The sequence below is a fragment of the Ursus arctos genome, unplaced genomic scaffold (genome assembly GCF_023065955.2).
Source record: "Ursus arctos isolate Adak ecotype North America unplaced genomic scaffold, UrsArc2.0 scaffold_8, whole genome shotgun sequence".
Lineage (NCBI taxonomy): Eukaryota > Metazoa > Chordata > Mammalia > Carnivora > Ursidae > Ursus > Ursus arctos.
The window spans coordinates 64,207,532-64,229,908 of NW_026623100.1; the positions used below are offsets into that span (position 1 = coordinate 64,207,532).

General features: G+C 41.8%; 1 protein-coding gene and 1 long non-coding RNA gene across 8 annotated transcripts in view; one reads left to right on the forward strand and one right to left on the reverse strand.

Annotated features, from left to right (window-relative positions):
- RBKS (ribokinase) overlaps positions 1 to 22,377 on the forward strand; it is an 87,548-nt gene that overhangs the window by 9,090 nt on the left and 56,081 nt on the right. For all 7 annotated transcript variants that reach the window (XM_044390901.3, XM_026478099.4, XM_048222757.2 and 4 more), the window contains exons 2-5: positions 6,177 to 6,309; positions 16,996 to 17,059; positions 17,987 to 18,049; positions 20,707 to 20,871. In XM_044390901.3, the coding sequence (XP_044246836.1) occupies positions 6,177 to 6,309; positions 16,996 to 17,059; positions 17,987 to 18,049; positions 20,707 to 20,871 (425 nt within the window). The remainder of the gene's footprint in view (positions 1 to 6,176; positions 6,310 to 16,995; positions 17,060 to 17,986; positions 18,050 to 20,706; positions 20,872 to 22,377) is intronic.
- Positions 1,048 to 20,723, reverse strand: LOC123002058 (uncharacterized). The gene is made up of 5 exons (XR_008958207.1): positions 15,442 to 20,723; positions 14,937 to 15,079; positions 9,409 to 9,538; positions 3,122 to 3,273; positions 1,048 to 1,569 (listed from the first exon to the last, which is right to left on the reverse strand). It is a non-coding gene; the product is annotated as an uncharacterized LOC123002058 (long non-coding RNA).

Below are 22,377 nucleotides of genomic sequence, written 5' to 3' on the forward strand. Positions count from 1 at the left end.
AGGGAGGGGTACCTAGCTGGCTCACTCAGTGAAACACACACGATTCTTGATCTCAGGGATCTAAGTTCGAGCCCCATGTTGTGTATAGAGATTACTTAAAAATAAAATCTTCTTTTTTAAAAGATAGGAAAAAAGGAGTTAATCACATCAGTAGTGAAGATGAAATGGAATACAGTTAATCCAAAAGAAGATCGGGAGAGAGGAGAGAGATAAATGAGCATTAGAATGTCAGACAGTGATATGGATCTGAAGAAAATCGCTAGGAAGCAATGAGTGTTCTTCCCATGAACACTCTCACATTTCTGCATGATCAGGACTTTCTGAGCAAAGATCACCAGCACCAGGATTAAAGAATATTTGAATGGCAAACAAACCTTGCAAGTCAAAGACTTCTGGAGAGATTTAGGGACTTCTTCCTTGGACACATTTATTTACATTCTAGGGGTTGTAAACTTAGAGACCTCCCACTCCTTCGCTCCCTTGAGAGGATTCGTTTATATTACAAAGCAAAGGTCACCGGGCTGTCTTTTCTCCCTCTCCTTCTTCCCCACCCCAGAGAGGAGGAGAAGCAACAGCTGTGTCAGCGACTATATAAACTCCCAAGAATTCATTATTTGGAAGTTCCTCTCATGTCACCCTGGGGGAGAGTGGGACACAGAGAACTAACACAATTATGAGTAATTAAAAAGCTGTCTCTGATCCAGAAACATAGTATTCCTAGTCAGAATGAATGAACACTTAACAAAAATTAGGAATAGGGACATCTGTAAGGTGGTCTGGGAAGGCCTCTCCTAGGAGGGAACATCTGAGCAGAGATGGGAAGGAAGGCAGCCATGTTAGACCATAACATACTCCTCTTTATTGCTTCCCGTGCCTAGCACACTTTTTCACACAAGCAAAATTTAAATAAATAAGATTCAAGGATAGGACACTCTGAAAGGCTGGCCACTTGTGACCAATATTCTTCATATCTATTCTACAAATTCAAGAATAGCTACCTCTTCAGGCAAAACTACTTTTTAGCCCCAGACTGATTAGCTAGGAAAAAATAGGAGTTAATAATCAAAATCAGTTTAAAAAAAAAACGGTTTAAAGTATAATTCAGCTTTCATTCCCTTAAATCCTATGTCTGCAGGTTTAGGGTTAGGAACCACAGAATGAAGATTCGAAGCTAAGTTTTGTTGTTTTTTGTTTTTTTGTTTTTCGTTTTTTTTGCTTTTTTTACAGAGCTAGAAAGAGAGATGACTAGGTTGGTTTGGAAATGATACTCGTTCCCGTAAATGGGACATACACAAATGCTGAGAACAGATACGGTTGAAGAGTACAGGCAGCAGGAATAGTAAATGAGTGTGATGAATTTTAATTGGGCAATAATAGTACAATCCCCTATTACAGAGGCATACAGGCTTGCAGCCAGAAGAAGAAAGGGTGGGATGCAAAAAGCCAAAAAGCAACATATTCCTCGACTTTGGGCTGGAGCCGGGATCGTGTGACCTCTTTGGTCGAAAGACTTCTCATCCCTCTTTCACCAGGTCATTCCTTCCTTTGGTATGAATCATCTCTGAGAGTCTGTAACAAGCACATCATTGTCAAGAAGCTAAAAGCAATTGATTAGTTGTTCTGATAACACCTGTCAGTGAAATAAGTCAGAGCACAAAACCCAGGCATTTAAGGAGTTGACAAGTATTATTAAACCTGTTTTGCAAGAGAAGAAGCTGGTTCAAAGAGGGGAAAGCTGTCAAAGGGAATACAATCAGTAAGTGGCTCAGGCCTGCTGCCTTGCGCAACGAGGCTCTAGCCACGTGACCTCTCAGGGCACAGAAGACTGCGGGGCCATTTATGAACATGTAGCAGTGTTTCCCCCTGCGCAAATTTAAAATGTGACATTTTTAAAGCTACGAAGTTGTTTTAAATTCAGTTATATTTCTTATGATTGGTTTTCTCTGTCTGGGTTTTCTCCCTCATTCAGAAACTTCACTCTCTGTTTAATTTTTAAATGGTAGCAACAGTGTATTACTACCAGTATACTGCTCCCTTTTTATTTTCCTTGGAGCACTTTGTCCTTGGCGCCCTGCATAATGTCATGTTTGAATTGGGGCAAATCAGAGCAATGCTTTCATCCAAGGGATGGTGCTTTGTGCAGGTCCTTTCTTGAGCCAGACCTTAATTTCAAGATTTTAAGAAGGAAAGAGATAGGAAAGCCTAGGTCAAGGTAATTTAGGATTTATAATTCCCAAATGCTTCTGCCTGTCTGTAACTAACTTTCTAGTTGCTCTCAACTCTGCTTTCCACTCCAATTCATTTACTTTTAAAAAAAGAAAAATCAATAAGCAGTAAACTCTCTTAGTCTCGGTTCAATAGAAAGGTCCAGGACAAAGGTTTAAGAGCATATAATCTGTGCAGGACTATAATCCAGGGAGCAAGAAAAGCCTTTACAAGTACACTTGACGTGTTTAACTAACTGGTTCCTCGATGCTGTGGACAGCCGGGGAACCATGACAAAGGAACAGAAACCCTGGAATGGAAAACGAGTGGCACTGGGCAAGGCTGTGTTAGGTTGAGCCTACAAGGAGCCAGCTACCAGCCCAGGTAGCTGGAAAAAGATGCTGAGAAGCCAGATGAGCCTGAAGTAGTAACAAGTGGCTTCCCATAATGCACAAATATATTCTTGTTGCATATACCTCTGTGTATAAAGTAAAACATGAACTTCTGCTCCCTCTCTCCACCCTTTTCATGGATACCTGTCATTAACGTTTCATTTTCTGTGCATTTACATATTATGAGGACATATACGTATCTTTTTATTTTTAAAAAACATGAGTTGGGGCGCTCCCCTCTACTTGTTAGATGCTGCCTAATTCACGAATCGCTTAATAAAGCCAATTTGATCTTTAAAAGAGAAAAAAAACATGAATCAGATCATAATAATCTCATGCTCTGACATGTTTTCTTTTTTTTTTTTCCACTCATATGTTGCTTGCATCAGGGTTAGGATTTATTATGTTGTCAGCAAGTAGCTTTTGTCCCAGAGAGGTATACTAGAAAACACCGATTTAACATTTGTTGAATTAATACGTGAATGAAGAGTGATAGTCTGATTTCTAGTTACAGTTCTACTTACACGAGAGGAGTGCTGCTAACACCAGGAACGCAGTGGGCAAGGTCTGGTAAACCGTGGAACTGTCATTGCCAGATAATTGAACATCCCCGCCAGTCTCCTCCTTCCCATTCATCAACACCTCCAAACCTGCAGTTCAGAAGTAGGAGTGGAAGCTACACAGGGGAGACACAGAGAAGAAAGGTGTGGGGGGATAATCTTCCCTCTTCCCTTCTCAGTGCTTGGCTGAGACCCTGGTACACATGGGAGATGCCCAGGGGAAAAGGAGTAACTCCCCAAGGTGATTAAGAATTCAGGGATCCTACCAGGGAAGGGAGAAGGGGGAGGCCTCTTAGGGGAGAGTAAATGACTTAGGAAAGATGAACTGGCCCTCGGTAGAATGAAGAGGAGGTATGACGATGTTTGTGACAACGTTTGTCCGGGTGTGGTGTTGACTTCTAGTCTGTGACAGGAGTCCGTCCTTGCCGGTTGATGAAACTCCCAGGGAGGGGATTCATGGCTGTTGAGTCCTTTGGGGGGACTGGTCTTTAGGCAGGAAAGGGGCAGTTCAGAGAAAGCCTCTCCCTCCATTTGCTACTTTTCACGTGCCTACAGTTCAATATAAGCAGTATACCAAAGGCATATTTGGCCAGCATGTCCTGAGCTCCTCCAGTCATATTCTGCTACCCTTCAGGGAGACAAGGGAAGTGTCTTTAAAAAATTCACTCAGTCAAAAAAATATGTTAAGCCCATGCTAAGTGTCAGGCACTCTGGATAAAATGGAGAACATGACAGACTTGGTCCTTGTCCCCATACAGGGAGAGTCTACAATTGAAGGAAGAAAGAAAGAGTAGGGCAGAGATACAGAAAGAAAAGAGTGGAATTCCAAAGGAGGGAGATGTCTGTTTCAGTGATGGCTAAATGAGTACGGTGCTTGTGTTAATATAAGTTGTTTAGAAAGGAGTTTAAATCCCAGCCATCTGCTCCCACAACAAACACATAACACTGTACCCCCGATTTCACTCCTCCGTCCCATATATACACATCCCAATAATCATCTGCTGATATAGTTTTCATGATTTCCCACAGCCAATAATAAAGATATACTGGATTCAAACCAGAGTACTGTGACCCAGATCTAAGCATAAATATAGTGAAGTCATAAGTTTCTATACCGACAGTCTTACTAATTAAGTTATTTGGCCTGTTTTGAGCCACAGTGGATATTTTTTCTTTTGAAGGTTGTTATGGATGTTGTCTGTAGCAGCGTCAATAAGCCAAGAATTCACATAGTTACCCAGTCGCACAGATTACTCATCATTGCCTGTTCATAACAGAATCCTAAAATGTTTAAGATTTCTGATGCAAATCAAAATCTCATCATCACTTGTCATTGCTAAATTAAATGACAGGATAATAACATTACATTAAAACCATTTTTCTCTTGATTGAGTACCTTTTTCAGAAGTGAACCTTGTAGATGGATATTTTTTTCATCAGTACTATAAATGCATTTAGAATAGGAGGTAAAAATAGCATGAAAAGGGGAGGAGTGGAATAGAATGTTTTCAAATTATTGATGAGTCTCTTTTGAATCTCAAATAACCATATTTGACACTGCGGTGCTAGGGAATGGAGTGGTTGAGCCCAATTTACTGAGACACTTCGAACTACATAAAGGAGGTGCACGGGTTGAACTTGGTCACGATCGACACCATCGTGTGTTCTTGGCATCAGTCATAGGTTATTCCATTGCAAACAGGCGGTTAGTGATCTGTAGGCATTGGCATTGTCCTGATACTCTGATATTAGGCATAAGGTACTGGTTTCAGATACGTTACAGCCTAGGTGGGAAATGATTATAATTTCAGATCTGCCAAAACAGAGTAGGTTCTCAGTGGACTTACTGTCGTGAACTTCCCCCTTGGCCTTTCTTGCCCATCTAAAGCTAATTAAGATTTTTGGTCACACCTGCCATCGCTCCATCTGGCCCCCCTCACCCCCTTCTTTGTGGCCATCCAGTCCTCATGCTACTCAGGGCCATCTTCCTCACTCACCCTTACACCCAGGACTCTCTCTGTCTTCACATCTTCTGTCCTTTAAAGATGTTGTTTCTTCACATCTTCCACTTTAATGTTACGAAAATCATACCATGGAGAAAACCTTTTACTCTGACTTTTTGTCTCGTTTACTACTACCCTCGCCAAGCAGTTAACAGGTGAGTAAAAATCCTTAGCTCTTGGAGAAGTCCATGAAGGTAAAGACTGAAACAGGGTTGGCTAGGAGTCAACAATAGTTGAATCTGGGTGATGAGTGCACAGGGGTAGAGAAGTGAATATATTGTTTTCTCCAATTTTATAGGTTTGAAATTTTCTATAGTAAAAATTTTAAACTAAACTTAGCTCTCTAGACTTTTTTTTTTTTAATAGATGCTCTTTTTGAGTCAGTACCTGTAATGGGTGGTGTACAGGATGGTCTGGGACTAACACCTGATCCTGCCATCAAAACACCCCACCTGCCAGGAAACAAATGGGATTCCTTAGTGCCTAGAATTGCAGCTTCCCTCTTCTTAGGTCCTGAGCGTGGTTACCAGAATCCTGGTACACTTCCTACTTCTTATTAAAGTGACCGGATTAACCTGTACAGAAACACACATTGATTAACTTGGTCCCATTCATCAAGTCCCACTGTGAATAAAGGTCTGTGCTGGGCACTGGGAGTCAGAAGTGACTTCCCTCCAAGAGCTCCCCGTGATGGGAAACAGAGGCACTCGTGGGCACTGCGACACAGTAGACTCTAGAAACTGTCACCTGAAGTGGATCTCCAGTAGCGTGGCTGTGGGACTGTGGGAGGGAGTGGGGACGGGAAGGCTTCCTGTCAGCAGGTGCATTCTGGATAGTGAGGCCAACCACTGAACGTTATCTTAAAGGAATAGGTGATCTTCTCTGCTTCTGCTTGCATTCTGATTGCTCAGACTAGACTCTATCCAAGAACCCTGTCTCTCTCTCTTCTGAAGAACTTCAATTGATTGCAGTTACCAATGTGCCTTTTCTTCCCTTCTCTTTTTAAATTATGGCAGTCTTACTTCTCGTTTGCCAAAAACCGGAGAAACCATCCATGGACATAAGTTTTTTATTGGCTTTGGAGGGAAAGGTGCCAACCAGTGTGTCCAAGCTGCCAGGCTTGGAGCAAAGACATCCATGGTATGCAAGGTGAGTGTAAAGTACAGTAGACAGGATTCTAGAGGCAAGGGTCTGGTTTTAAGACTTGAGTTGATTGTTTTTATTTTTTAACTATTTTAAAGGGAACAATTCTGTGCCATTTAGTACAGTCACAATGTTGGACAACCACCATTCTCTTGGTTCCAGAACATTTCTGTCATTCCAAAGTAAAACTCCTTACCATGAAGCATTCCCCCCCCCCATCTCCCGCCCCCACCACCTGCCCCTGGCATCCACCAATCTGCATTCCGTCTCTGTGGATTGATCTATTCTGGAGATTTCCTCTAAATGGAATCATAGGATATGTGACATTTTGTGTCTGGCTTCTTTCACTTAGCATAATACTCTCAAGGTTCATCTACCTTATAGCATGTATCTGTTTTATTCCTTTTGTGGCTGAACAATATCCCGTTGTATAGACCATAATTTGTCTATCCACTTGTCTGTTGATGGACACTTGAGCTGTTTCCGCCTTTCGGCTGTTGTGAACGGTGCTACTGTGACCATGCTTGTGCACACACTTGCTTGAGTACCTGTTTTGTATTGTTGTTAAAGACTGGAAGAGGAGCGAGTCCTTTTCCTTATCCTTCATATTCGTTTCTGCCTCACCGAGTGCTCTGGGAAGTAGCTTAATGCTACATTCCTTTAACTTCCTGAGCTGCTAAGTGAAGGCTGAGAAGTGAGACGAACTGGCCTACTCCACTGGCTTTCTCTGGTCCAGCCTCTAAGCAGCAGAAGTCATCCTGTTTTTAGCAGTTTTTGCTACAACACAGCTTTTGGAAACTTGGTCTAATAACTGGTGATTCACTTATCTCTAAGTTATTTCTTCTAATGCTAGCTCTCGGATCAGAAAGGAATCTGGGCTTTTATGAACTACCCATAACTAATCCTTAGGCATAGTTCTGTTTTCAGGTATATAAGGAGATGACATGTAAAATACAGTAGTCCCTGTTTCTAGCCATCCGACTGAAATCCTTTGAAAATCAAATTGGCTACCAAAGGTTCAACGTTTGTGTGTTTAATGGAATTTTAAGATGCTAGCTAGCATTACTGGGATAACACGAAAGATAGTTTATTTTAGGAAAGTTAGACTCGGTCTACACAGGAAAGGATAAGAAAAAACGGAGAAATTTAAAAGAATGAGCTCGCTCCTGTGAGCTGGGTCAGTTTTACCAAAATTTCTCTGCAGTGTCATTTCCTGTCGCATACAGCACTCTTCTCTCCACAGGAGTCTTTCAATGATGTACAAACGATATAATTATCATTTCATCTGCTAATGAACTGTAGTTTTCTTTCTAATTTATGAGAAACCTGATGAAATTCTCATCTAGCTGTTTGTTTGGTCAAAAAACATTCACATGAAGCACAAGATTCAAAGTAAGAAACACACATCTTCCAAAGGTTGACTCTTGATTTTAAGTGTCAGTTAATCAGCCATTAATTACTGATGACCTAATACGTGCTAGGAATTGTGGGGCTTGGAGAAGGAGCCGTAGGCCTGATCGATCCTATGCTTGATTAGAAATGAAGGGGCTGGGGAGTCATCAGATGGTGCTGACTTAACATGTCTTGGGAGCTGGAAAAAGGAGGATATTTCCTGGCTGGGAAAACGTGGACAGAGAATTGGTATTGGAAGCAAAGTACCAAAAATGGCTGCTCTGGGAAGAGAGGAGTTCCCTCGAGCTGGAGCCGTAAAAGGAGAGATTAGAGAACCCCTCTTGGAAGCTTCATAAATGCTATTCATGTAGCCATGAAAGTCAAAATTGGATGTCCCCTGGGATCTCATCCAACTCGAAGATTGAGATTGGTGTTATTTTAGGTCTGTTGAATTTGAGGCAAAGAGAAACGCAAAATAGAAAATATTTGAGTTGTGGAACTGAACTTGGGAAGTGAATCATACAACCATGAGGAGTGGATGTGAGAGGAATAGACAGCAGAGGGCTGTATACGGGGAAATGTTCCAGTCAGGAGTCTGATAAAGCCCCGGTGCTGCTGTTTTATCCTGGTCTGCGTGTGACAGCTCACGGTAGCGCCCGAGCAGCTGGACAACCTGCTCCTCACCGCGGTGTCCCGGTGCAGCCGTCGGCCGCTCAGCCCCGCGGTCGGCTTTAGCCTGGGTGTCGCTACAGACCGGAGAAGAAAGCATGGCTGCAGCCAAAACCCACACGGGGTGACTTTGCTTACACAGCCTGGAATCTTTAGACACCGGTTTCGCTAAGCTTAAACAGACTGCATCATATTCTTAGACTTCTTCAAAAGAAAATATCCTTTTTCTAATAGAAGCTATTGTTACCCATTCATCGTGGTATTTTTCCATGGTGAAGTATATTCTTATTAAGCAAAGTAGCCAACCTGCTGTGTAGCAGTTTTTTTAAGATGACAAATTCCAAGTAGAAACCAAAATCACGAAATGACTCAAGGTAAAAATGAACAGATGGAGCAAAAGAAAAACAGGTAGAAAATATCCTTCGGTTTTCTTAGCAACATTAACTTACCTACAACCGCCCTGCAACCAACTAAAATCCAAGCTCTGGTGAAGTAAGACTGTTTGATGGTACACGCAAAACAGCTCGTACTGAGCTCAGGGGAATTATTTGCCAAGATATTGTCACAAGGACTATTAAGCAAGAGCCCATCAATATGCATCCAGTGAAACATGTAATCATGAAACGCTGCAGATCGTTAAAGAGTTGTATGGTCAGTACTCACCTGAGTGGTGGGCCAGAGGCCACAGTCCAAGGGGAATTGGAAGTGATATTTTCAGATTACAAATCCAGGCAGATACCATAGAAAATGAAAGTCTTCTTGGCAGGGCAAAGAGTCTGTGAGAATACCTTTCATAGGACTTCACCTGATTTTCTTAAGTGCCTCCTCCTCCGTCATTCTATTGAAGCTAAATGTTATTTCTTGATATCCAAAACTGGCTGCTCAGGAGGGCCAGCGGAGAATAAAGAAGAGTTCAAGATGCACTGGCCCAGTCTGAACCCAAAGACCCTGCTTCTTTTGCGGTGGGAAGAAACCCTGAGCAGGCATGGACCCAAAGGACCCAGCTCTGAAATCAGCCAAGTGAGAAGACCTTCAAGAAATTACCTGGTCCTCCTTTCCTCGAACATAACACTCTCGAAACTCTCTAGGGGTGCCTGGCTGGCTCAGTCGGTAGAGCACGTGACTCCTGATCTTAGGGTCCTGAGTTCAAGCCCCACACTGGGCACAGAGCTTCCTTTAAAAAGAAAAAAAAAAGAAACCCACCTGTGTCATACAAGCAGCTGTGTGTTTTCTTTGTGGAATGGGCAGATATTAAGCTCTGTGACAGAGGCAATATGTTAGAGCCATGCTACTCAAAGTCTGATCCCCAGGCCAGGCTGCAAACTGTCTAACTAGACAGTACAGAAATTAGGAGGAAGCAATTAGCAACAGTTATAGCATTTGGCAGAATAATCTTATAGCTGATGAATATAACAGTAATAATAAATTAAGCCTGGTATTTTGTAGGACTCTTTTCTGGTTTTATTTCATTATTGTTATATTTTACAGAATTATTAGTCCACAGTGGATTGAAAATGAAAAAAAAAAAAAAAAAAAACAGCCTTCACTACAGATGGCTTGAAAAGCAGCATATTAGAGTACTCATCATTGTAACCGAAAAAGGTTAGATTGTCTGTTTTCTTTACTGTGGGACAGTCAACTGATCGTGCATTAAGATTTAGTTTTCAAAGATCAAAAAGTAGTCACCAGCGCTTTCCAGGTTATATATAATGAAGTGAAATTTGTCCTTTCCTGAACTCTGATGAAGGATGACTGGCTAAAACTAATGTCTATATTGATTGGAATGCCTGGCCACATATCCAAATACAGGGTACCCTAGGACTCTAAGCAAAAAATATGCATCTCATACCAGAAGAATGGAAGAAAATTGGATTATCACCAACCACCTCTTACCCTCTATCCACCTCCACTCTCAGATAAGCGGGACTCAAAAATGGTGACTGTAACATTAATTTTGTATGTTAGAGGCCATTATCCCCATTTAGATAGGATTTAAACAACCAGCTAGCTGGAACAACTGGAATTTTATGTGTTCTTCTGTCCTCTTTTATGACAAAGCCACAAGTGACAAGTTAAAAGGTTAATATGAGGGACTTAATTCAGAAAAGCAACGGCTGGGTTTTGTTATAGGACAACAGATGCATGTTAGGCTCCAAACCTGCTGTTCGTCATGACCCTCAGGCACTGGGCAGTCACAGAATGTCTCGAGTCACAAAGATTAAATTGCATTCAACTTGGTTTTAGTGTTATATTTCTGTGCATTCTAACTTTGAGAACTGGTAACCTGTTTTTAATATAAGTGATAACTCTTTTAGCAGAAGTATTCAACTTCATGAGCCTTGAGTATGATATCTTGGTCCTCTAGGTTTTAACTTCAACTATATGTTGATAGATGGAATTACTAGATGCTTTCTACCATTCAAGGATGCCAAGCAGCCCATTCCTCAACCATTTTGAAACATGGACATTATATGGTAGTGCTAACTGAAGTCCCTTCCTCGGCACTAGATCACAGTTCTGGACTGTGGAAGCCACTGACTGGCTCTCCCTCAACGCAGAGAGCCTTCTCAATGGTAAAAGTGAGGGAAATACCTCAGGACCCTTAGCCAGAGGAAATGCTTTTGCTCCTGATACACCCAGCCCTGCTGTTTTGCATGATTCTAATTTACATCTTTCCATAGCTGCATTATCCAAGATGGCAGCCACTAGCCATGTGTGGCTGGCTTTAAATGTAATTAAAATAAAGTTTTAAATTAAGTTGCTCTATCATACTGGCTACATTTCAAGTGCCTGTCTGGGGTAGCACAGAGAGCATTTCATCACTACAGAAAGTTCTATTCAACTGCATGACTCTACAAGCTTCAGGGAAGAGCTGAGCCTGGGATTTCCTGAAGAACATCTGGGGTTCTAGGAGTTGTGTTGGCTTAAGTGCAAGTAGTTGTCCACAATTGCTGATGACCTGGCTTCCTTCACCCGGAACAGGCTTACACAGGCTACCTCAGACAATGTGCTTTTCCCAGAATCCTTCAGCCCAAAAGTATGTCACTGCTGCTACTGAAAGAGTATAGGAGTGCCTTCCGTGGGGCTATCAGGAGCAAAACCTTGTATAGGACCTTTTGGCAGCCACAGTTAGGACAGTCTGCATGCCTGTAGTCGCGATGTCCCTTTAAGAATGATAAGATAGGCCAAGGAAAATGAACAGACAGGCAACTAAGACCAAAGACTTAAAGAACACATTTCATGCACAGGGCTTAAGGAGGGATAAATACATGCTAAGCTAGAGTCTCCGATAAGCTTTTAGGAAGGCTAGACTTTTAGGAAGATTGTGTAGGCAAACAACAGAAGGTGGTATTCTTTATTTAATGGCATCTTTTAGGACTGCTCTAGGAGTTGAGGGAATGAGCATTAAGAAGGGCTAGGATAGGGGAGGTAGGCCTCAAGCTGCACTTGAAAAACAGGTGGGGTGTGATTAGGTGGAGAGAGGAAAGGACTTCTAAGTTCTCAGAAGGCAAGAAAATAGACACAAATATATTGCACTCACGTTGTGTTTTTAACCCAGTCAAATGATAACATCACGTTAATAGTCCCTTTCTGCTGACCACTCTGTAGAACAGAGAAATCCAACGATTTTTGCCAAATACGAGTGTTAGAGAAGCCCACAGAGCAAGGGGAGGCAAGCCTCGTGACATCGAAATGAGACCAGAGTCCTCAAACACAGTCGTGGCGATGCTTGTAGCTTTACAATACCTTGATCCCCTTGTTGGACCCTGATGGGCCCCCCGCCCCAGGCAGACTCCGCAGGCCACACCCCATGGTCCCACTTAGCTGACTTCCCAACGTGGCACCAGGCAGAACTGTTCTCCCTCCTCGTTGCTTCCACACAAAGCTCCACGCATACTCTCCCCGCATTCATCCTGCAGTCCAGTGGGCCTCAGCTGGGGGCACACATGGTAACCACCTGGGGCGTAGGCCACGGTCCCACCTGCCCAGGGGCCGATTTCGTTGATCTGTGGTGTAACCTGGGCACCAGGATGTCTGTAAGCTCCTCGGGAGCTACCAGTGCTCAGCGAAGGCCGAGAACTACTGGTTTCCTACCTGCCGGAGAGAACTCACCCCAGTCCCACCCTACCTGACTCAGGTGGAACAGTTTTCAGCAAAAGGTAAAGAATTTTAAGTAGCTTGATAATGGCAGAACTGAAATTCGATTCCAAGTTTGCAGACTCCCATTCACACTATTTTGCTTTGTGGTCAAGATACCTTAAACTTGAAATTCTCTTATCAATTTGATAGGCAAAATGTAACCGGGAAAACAGAGAAACCTCCAAAAATACCTTTGAAGGTTCCCCTATGATATTATTATGTCAAGTCCTTTTTATTTCAAGGACCGTTTGAAATCATTCACTGTGATTTTTTTTCTTTTTTTGTTTAAATTCAATTAGCCAACATCATTAGTTTCAGACGTAGTGTTCAAGAATTCTTCACTGTGGGGGCGCCTGGGTGGCTCAGTCCTTAAGCATCTGCCTTCAGCTCAGGTCATGATCCTAGGGTCCTGGGATCGAGTCCCGCATCGGGCTCCCTGCTCCACTGGGAGCCTGCTTCTTCCTCTCCTACTCCCCCTGCTTGTGTTCCCTCTCTCACTGGCCGTCTCTCTCTCTGTCAAATAAATAAATAAAATCTTTAAAAAAAAAACAATTCTTCACTGTGATTTTCATTCGCAGTCATTACAAATCATTCCATTTGGATCATTCACTGTGATTTTCAAGATACTTTCAGCTCGCAATGGCAGGCAACACATGACACCTTTCTTTGCCTGGGTTCTGCTCTGATTTCTGGTTATGAATTTCCAGTTCCTGGAGAAGAGGCTTACGTTTGAGTCAGAAGTAGGCAAAGGGCACTGGAAGGTGTTCGCTTCTCTCGACCTTTTTTAAAGTCAACCCAGAAGAATAAATGATTGTGTAAGAGGTTTGAGGATGGCGAAACAGGGAAAATAGCGTTCTTTTAGTATGACATTGCCCAAAGCATCTGTACTCCTCTGTAATGCAGAAAGAAAAAAGAGGCCTCAGATCTTTGCTGCTTTTTGCCCACATTTCGATATAATAAATACGTATGTCTGAGACACAGACGTGCTCGCCGTTGGCTCGGTTATTCTTACGGAAGTAACAGGATACATGGTTACATTAAACAGCATTAGTTTCACCATTAATGCAGATGTTATGCTTTTATTACAATAATAGTAACAGTCTTATTTTTAAAATAATTCAGTGCACCCACTGGCTTGCTTCCATGACCAGGTGCTCCTCTGTTTGAAAATAGAGAGCTACAGGAAGAACTGGAAGCATCAGGGAGAACCAGACGGGCAGGAACGTAATTTGTAAGATTGAATCCAAGCAGGAGGAGCTGTGCCCCTCTCCCCAAGGGAAGCGCCCATCGGGGCAGCAGTACTGCGCCGGTGATGATGAGGACGGGGACGATGACGGCGATAGCACCAAGCCGTTACTGAATCCTTCACAGTTGTCAACGCACTTCACGCGTGTTATTTCATCCTCGCAGCAAACTTGCTGTGACTTTCCAGATGAGGAGACTGAGGCCGAGAGGCAGTTACAGCAGCTTGCCCCAAACCACAGGGGTGGTGCGAAGGGGCTTCTGACTTCCATAACACAAATGTGAATATCGCCTTCCCATTCGTTCTCTTCAGTTCTTTTACTTTGTAATGTGTCACCACGACCCCGAGGCAAAGTTAATGGAGCTAAGGTTGACTTAGAAGTATTTTTGTTCCACGTCTCACATAGAGGTTAGAACGCCAGCTGACAGGTTTGCCAGGAAACCACTATTGGAATAAATCTGGAACCATCACCATCCCCAAGGGATGTAGCCCCATCGGGTGATTCCTGGAGCAGGAAGAAGACAGGCAGCTACTGCTCTCTCTAAAATACCCCTGCAGCATGGGGCGCCTGGGGGCTCAGGTTAAGTGTCTGATTCTTGATCTCAGCTCAGGGGTCATGAGTTCAAGCCTCATGTTGGGCTCCATGCTAGGCATAGAGCCTACTTAAAAAAAAATTAAAATAAAATACCGCAGTTATCATGAGCATGCAGTCCCTTCCTAATTATGCCTCGGATATGCGCGATATTCCACTCGGTGTGACAGGTGTCTCTGTAGGTCTGATTTTCCCTCCAGCCGTTTCTGGAGGGCAAAGCCACATGCTTTTTGGTTTTCTCTTCCCTTCCAACGATTCTTCCTAATCCCTGCACTTCTTAATGTTCATATCATCACACCATTGATCAAACATGCCTTTGAAATTCGCCTTAAACAGGTTTGCCCCCCCCCTGGGGGGGGAACAGATTTTGCCTCTATTAAACTGATAGGAAAGGGGAGAGAAGTTTCTTTGTTCTACAATCTGTACCAGGCCCCACATGCCTAGGAATGGCCTTCCTCTAATCCCTACAATATTCTTATAATGATGCTTTCCCAACTCTACAGCATCTTGATTGCCCATGGGAGAGAGCGAAATAATGTTTAAAAAAAAAAAAAAAAAGATGAGAAAAACAATTTGTTTCTGGTATGAATCACCGACCTAAGAAATGGGATGCATTGGTAGATAAATGGCCAGCCTTCCGTGAAAAAAACCTTTGATAGATGACCTCCTTCCACCGGGGAGCTCTTCACCACAGCAGTGCTTTCTAGTGGCTGCTCTTCATCGTAGAGATAGAAATTCTGCTAATAAGAAATTGTGACATATTGTTTGAGATTATTGCCTAATTGGCATTTCTGCCAGAAAAGGAGCACAGGGAAAAATGTCATTTGAGGAAGAAGTTCTCAGAGGTGGCATTTAAATCAGGGGTCAGCACACTACCACCCGTGGGGCAAACCTTGCCTACCATGTATTTTTATAAAGTTTTATTGGAACACAGCCACATCCATTTGTCTACAGATTTTCTTTGGCTGCCTTCACACTGTAACAGCAGAGTTGAATAGTTGCAAAAGAGACCATTTGGCCCACAGTGTCTAAACTATTACCTCTCTGGCCCTTTATAGAAAAAAATTTTCCACCCCCCGATCTAGACAATCCAAAATCTCACCAGGAAGTCTTCTCTTCACTCTTGACTCAAGTAAATCTCTAGGTTTCTTTCTATTGATCTATCCAGAGGGGAGCGATTTTCCCTGGAGAAGCAGATCACACCAGGAGTGGCCGAGACCTGGATAGATACACGATCCGCTGAAGTAGTACTAACCTGCAGGACAGAGAAATAGGAGTTCAGGTGCAGCCAGCCTAAAAGCCTACAGGTGCCAAGCAGGTAACATGAATTGCAGTAGGCCAGGTGGGGGCTGTGGTCTGGAGAGCACGCACTCACCTTTGGGGCAGTTCCAACTAGGTGGCCTTGCAGGAATGTGGGCCCAGTGTCACCAGAACCTCTGGATTTTCAGGACCTCCTGGAAATTTGTTTTTGTGAAGTCCCCTAATACTTAAATGGTGACCGCAGGTTAAAATTTAAAATAAAATTGGAGGAAACCAATATAACACTGTACGTTAACGACACTGAAATTAAAACAAAATAGCGCATCCGCACAAAAACCTGCACATTAATTTATCTTTACCAAAATTTAGAAGCAACTCAAGATGTCCTTCAGCGGGCGAATGGATTAACCTGGTACGTCCATACCACGGAACATTTTTCAACACTAAAAAGAAATGAGTGATTAAGCTACAAAAAGACACGGAGGAAACTTAGATGTATTTTCTAAGTGAAAGAAGCCAGTCTGAAAAGGTTACATAATGTATGATTCCAACGATATGGCATTCTGAAAAAGACAAAACTATGGTGACAGTAGAAAGATCAGTGGCTGCCAGGGGCTTGGACAGAAAGAGCGTTGAACAGGCAGAGCACAGACGTTTTTACGGCAGGGAATCCATTCTGGATAATACCGTAATGGAGGATACGTGTCTATACATGTGTCAAAACACATAGAATGTACAACCCCAGAGTGAACCCTAATGTAAACTATGGAGTTTGGGGGGTACCAATGTGTCAACATAGGATCAATGATTGTAACAAATGTGCCACCTTAACCATGTTGCCTATGAATGGAAGAGGAATGGGTATCCAAGGGAAAAACTGAAATATCATTACCAGAATGCTTGCTAGGATCCAAAAGCAACAGACTTCCACGATACCGAGTTACCCAAGTTAGCAAGGGCTTTTTAAATGCCCTCTTCTCTCCTCCCATCCTGTGTCGGAGAAGAAGATTCTAAACCACCAGGCAAGTCATTACAAAGATGCCCACTTATACAGTGAAGTACAAACAACTGAGATTCTTCATAAATATTGAGGACTGTTGATGGTAGACAGCTCTGTCTCAGTGGGAGTTTCCACACGAACAGATCAAAATGAGAGCAAAGTTCTAGAACTCATGACGGTCATTAAATGCTTTACGTTTTAGATAGGATGTAAGCGGAACAATTCTTTGGGCTGAAATCAAGTCTAGCATCTTACATTAAGAAGATTAATTAGCTAATGTTTATAAAGTTCTGTGCAGATATGCCCTTTTAAAATGCTAAGTATTCTAAAAACTACATTGTAGCATTTTACTAAATGTAAAAGATCTAACATTCTTTTTTTTTTTTTTTGGTACAGGTTGGCAAAGATTCTTTTGGCAATGATTATATAGAAAACTTAAAACAGAATGATATTTCTACAGGTAAAATTGCATCTTTTTTAAAGTTAGTTTTTATGACTTTCCTCTGGGATCTGATTACAAGAACAGTTGAGTATAGAATAGAATTCTTAGATCCTCCTCTGGTGGCCAGAGAATTTTTATGCAAAGCCTCATCTCGTCTTACTTAAATGTCGTTTGGTTAATTCTTTCATGTACATTCCTCCAGATGGGAATAAAATGATAAGAGGTTACAAACCTTCATCTCGTAGGAATGTTTCAAAAGCAGGTGACAAGAGGAAACAGGTGCTGCGTTCACAAAAGATATTTTAAGAAAAGTCATTGAATGTCATGGCTGGAAATGATCTTCGAAACCACTGAAGCTGATGCCATCGTTGCACAAAAGAGAAACCGAAGGCCAGATTGGTTCTCAATGTGTCCAAGAGCACACAGCTAGTTGGAGCCAGAGCCAGGAGTGGAATGCAGGTCTCTGGCTCCATTTCAAGGCTTTTAGCTGCTGCCAAAGGCCGCCTGATCAACATTTCCATTTACGCTCCAACCCATGATGCTTGATGAGATGCAAAGCTTATGAAGAAACGCAACCAAGTTCATTGTATAGGTTTGACCTTTACTCTCTCCAATCTGTCATTTCTTTCACTGAAGAAAAGAAATGTGATGGTCTAGAAAAATGCAGATGTACACGCTATGAATAATGGGGGCAGATCGGGGGGCAGGGGGGTGGTTTGCTGGGTTGTTAACGTAGAGCAAAGATACAACTAAGCGTAAAGGCTTCTGTCTTCCTCGTTGTATAGGTGATGGGTATAAATTAGCGCTAATTGCTTATTTCTTTTATCATTCCAGATGGTTAAAGGTTAAAAGGTTTTCCAAAGCTGAGTGGTGCACTGAAATTGCTAAAAGAGATTATCCGTGCCAGGCTGCGCGTACATGATTGTAATTTCTTTTTTCTTCTAGAATTTACATATCAGACTCAAGATGCTGCTACAGGAACTGCTTCTATAATTGTCAATAACGAAGGTACGTGTTTCGCATACTGAAGTGTCATTTCACGAAGCAGTTCATGTCCAGAACTAGAGCAGAAGCACCGATTTTGACCGTAACCCTACGGATCCCTTACCATACCCACCCCTCCAAGGCCTCGGATGTGGTCTTTCCAATCGAACTATGCATGTTTCCCTTTATTTATACTTCCCAACTTGATCATTTAAATATAAAACTGTCCACCCAATACATAGGAAGTGTTACAGTTGCCTCAGAATAATATTTATATCCTGAAACATCCCGTTACCCTTCACGTGAACTCAAAAGCAGTTCTCTAAAAGCAGTTAAGTATTCACCTGTCATTTCAGTTATACTAGGTAAATAAATGTAAATAGATAGGTGCACAAGGAAGTTAATGAATCATATTTATAGAATATTTACTGAGCAAATGGCAGAAACTAATTACTTCTAACTTATCATTAGTGTTCAATTTTGTCTGCTCTTTAAACGGCAATCAAATCTCTCAAGTCTATGTATACAACTATGTCTGTCTGTCATAGAGCCCTTGCGACAGCTGAAACACTTGTCTTTAAAAACAGTAACTTCCCTTTACCCTCAAGTAAAGTCTTCATAATTTCTGCCAACTATTTTAAATATTTTTTTAAAAACCTACATAAAATTCTTTAATTCAGAATTCATATTCAGAAGGACCGAGCATCCCATGGGGCCACCTCACACAGAACCTGGTGCATTGTGGGCAGTCGGCGTGCACTTCGTGAAATTAGGATTTGTCATAATATGTCTTTGATTTGTAATATAGTTTCATAAATTGTTTCTCACAGAAGATATGGTATTTTTAGATCTACTCTGGTGATTCCAAAGTCGCAATAACAACAATGAAAAAATGTATTCCACTTAAAGAAGATACAATTTTTCACTCTAACAACAGACAGTCTGTGTTCATTCCTTTAAGCTACATTTTAAGTAATTATTGCTGCCAACAGCAGTTCATTCCCTGTCTGGGTGAAACCTCTTTTTTGTGTTCTGTGGATATCTTTGAGTTCCATTTCTTCCTTATGATGTAGCAAGAAACTACACTTTCCATGCAAAGATATAGTTTAATATTATGTATTGAGTGCCTGTTATGCTAGAACTTGTCTGATTTATATATCATATATGGTAACACCCTTGAGAATATAGTTTGTTATAGAAGAGGTAACACAAATACCCAGAGAGGGGACCATCAGCTCCCTTCAGTGAAGGAATCTGAGTAGCAAGCTAAAGGAAGGAGTCAGCTCTGACGAGTTAAATTGGAGCCATGAATGATCTGGCCATATGGCCATGTCTACCAGACAGCTGTAGTCTTGGTCTTGTTGCTCCTCAGCGAAGGCCAGGCCAGAACCGTAGGTCCAGGAGTCAGAAACACAGATGCAGAGAGAATGAGGTCACCGAAGGAGAAAAGGAAGGAGATATGCTGTCTTTCAGTGTGTGGGTACTTTGAATTTTTCCAGTGCCAAGGTTGGGTTTATGCTGAACCGTCCCCACCTTATTAAGTCCTCCTTGGGGCCAACAGACACATCTGTGGTAAGATGATAGGCTAGCATGTGTTCTGTGTTCAGAGGTAATTTTAGGTCATGTCTACACAAGATCAGCACAGGCGGCCCGGAGCACAGAAAAGAAATGACTGCTACAACTCGTCCCTCTAGATCAGTGCCGTCCAAAAGAAATACAATGCAAGCCACAGACATAATTTGACATTTTCCATGAGCCACATTTTAAAAAGTCAAAAGAAATAGGTAAAATTAATCTTAATATACTCACCGAAGCCGATACATCTAAAATATTTTCGACACGTGATCAAAATGTTCTGAAAAACTAATGAGATGTTTTAGCTTCTTCTTTTTTTTTTTTTTTTTTACTCAGTCTTTAAAATCTGCTATGCGGTGTACAATGGAGGCACATCTCAATTTAGACCAGACACATTTCAAGTGCTCAGTGGCCACATGTGGCTTGAGCTCATGACTCTCATATGGGACAGCACGGCTCTTGAGAGCTCACCTCGCAGACAAAACGGCCCCCACTTCTTCCCCACTTCGGTGGGAGTGTAGAGAGTGGGTCTAAGTCATGAGCATGTAAGGTTCTGGCTTCCGTTCGGTCTGGCACTGCATAGGTCAGATATCCCTCTCTTGACCTTAGGTTATCTGGCACAGTTTCCCATCTGTTAGATGTTATAAAATACGTTTTGATGACCAGAACACCCTAAGGTGCACACATGAACTGACTGCATACTACAGAGCCTTCGTTTCTACTGTTGGGCAAGTTTACTCCTGTTCATACACATCATTATGACATCTGTCGTTTCGGATTTGGAATCTTTACCACATACTTTGTACCGGTCATTTTTAACTATGTTATATAACACCTTACAGCTAGTGTTCTTTGTATATGAGAATACTGACAGGGGAATTCTTTTTTAGAATTTACTCAAATAATGTTAATCTAACAGAGCAGGGATATTGTAAACGAAGATACAGTGGGAATATAGAATTTCACCTGAATCACCTAGAAACGTCAAAATTAATACTTACAGCACATTTAACATAATGATTTTGTAAGGGTGTTTGTAACATTGCAGAATATCATCGCTTGGCCTTGCTTGGTTTTTAATATAAATATGCGGAAATTCTTTATAGGCCAGAATATCATCGTTATAGTGGCTGGAGCAAATTTACTTTTGAATACTGAAGACCTGAGGGAAGCAGCCAGGACCATTAGCAGAGCCAAAGTCATGATCTGCCAGTTAGAAATAACTCCAGAAACGTCTTTGGAAGCCCTGACGATGGCCCACAGCAATGGAGGTGATTTTACATATTTGTTATTCTTCCTAGAAAAGCTTTTATCACTGTTTTAGTGAAAGGTAGCCTTTCAAGTTGAGCAAAGCAGTCCTTTCCCTGAAGTAAAATATGCTTTCTCCCACCTGTGAGATTCATGGTCTTGTAGTTCTTGATAATGTTAGACAAGCTTAAAATAGGGCAAAAAAAATAATCTGAGTAGCACTACTGGTATCCCGCAATATAAATCCTCAATCTAGTTAGCAGAAATAATAAAGTAGCGACTAGGACCTCAGCAGCAGCCCGTGGCCCAACAGTAGAATGATGGCTTTTCCAAGAAGCAGAGGCCAAGCAGCCCGTCATGTATCATGACGGCCCAGGTGGGTCTATTTTGATAAATGTCTCTAGGAATTGAAGATTAGCTCTTTCTCCTTTTTGTAAAACTCCAACTCTGCTCTATAAACCACAAAAGATTATTTATATATAGTATTTTCTATGTTGTCAATGTCCTTTAAGCAGTGAGTTGGTTTTGTCTGACCTTCTATTTTGGAAATTCTCCAACATACAAAGGCAGGCGGAATAGCATAGTGAAACCCTTCAGCCAGCATCAGCAATCACCAGCGCGTGGCTAAGGTTGATTCATCTGTCCTCCCACTCACTCCCCCCTTCCACCCCCAGCAAATCACAAACTCTTTACAAATCCAAATAGTTTCTTTGTGTTTGTTTCTTGCTCACCATTGACTCGTGGGCAAAGCATCTTCTGAGTTAGAATCCCATTTCCGTTCCTTTTTAGCTTTGTGGTCTCTCCAGAATTACCCGACGTTTCTGAGCCTTGTTTGTTAAATGTGTGTGGAAATACTCCCCTGCAGAATTCGTCTTCTAAGAATGAAACAAAATAAAATATGCAGAGCATGATGTAATAAATCTCAATAAATCCCAAATTTCTTCTCCTTTTCACTTCTCTCTTTAAATTTAAATTAGGGTAATATCTAGATCACAGTACGCATCAAAAAAAAAATCAAAATAGAAAATCGCCACTCTAAAACAATGGCTTCCTTTTGATATTGCGACCGTAGTTCTATGACTTAAGAGAGAAAATCTCTTTGACTTTTCCACATAAAACTTTCTTGTCAAGACACAAAACTAAAAAGAAAGAAGAAAAAGAACAGTGTGTGTGTGTGTGTGTGTAAGTGATTTCTCCCAAAGTCTACAGCATTCTACACAGCAATGAAACTAAGTTACTTGAAATGATTTTGCAGAGAATTTTTAAATGTATATCCAGATTTAACAAATTTTCCTCTTGGCAAAACAACGTGCCGTGGCAAATTCTCACGGACATTTAATGTATTTTTAATGGACTCGAAGCTGTCAGAAAGAATTCAAAGCCAAAACCCTTTTGGTTACATTTTCTCAGGGTGTCACCGATAGAGTCTAATGCTTCTGGGAAGCGTTGCCTGCCCTGCGCTCATGTGAATTGAGCGATGCGAACACAACACGCCACTTCATTCATGCTCCTGTCTTGCCTTATATAGG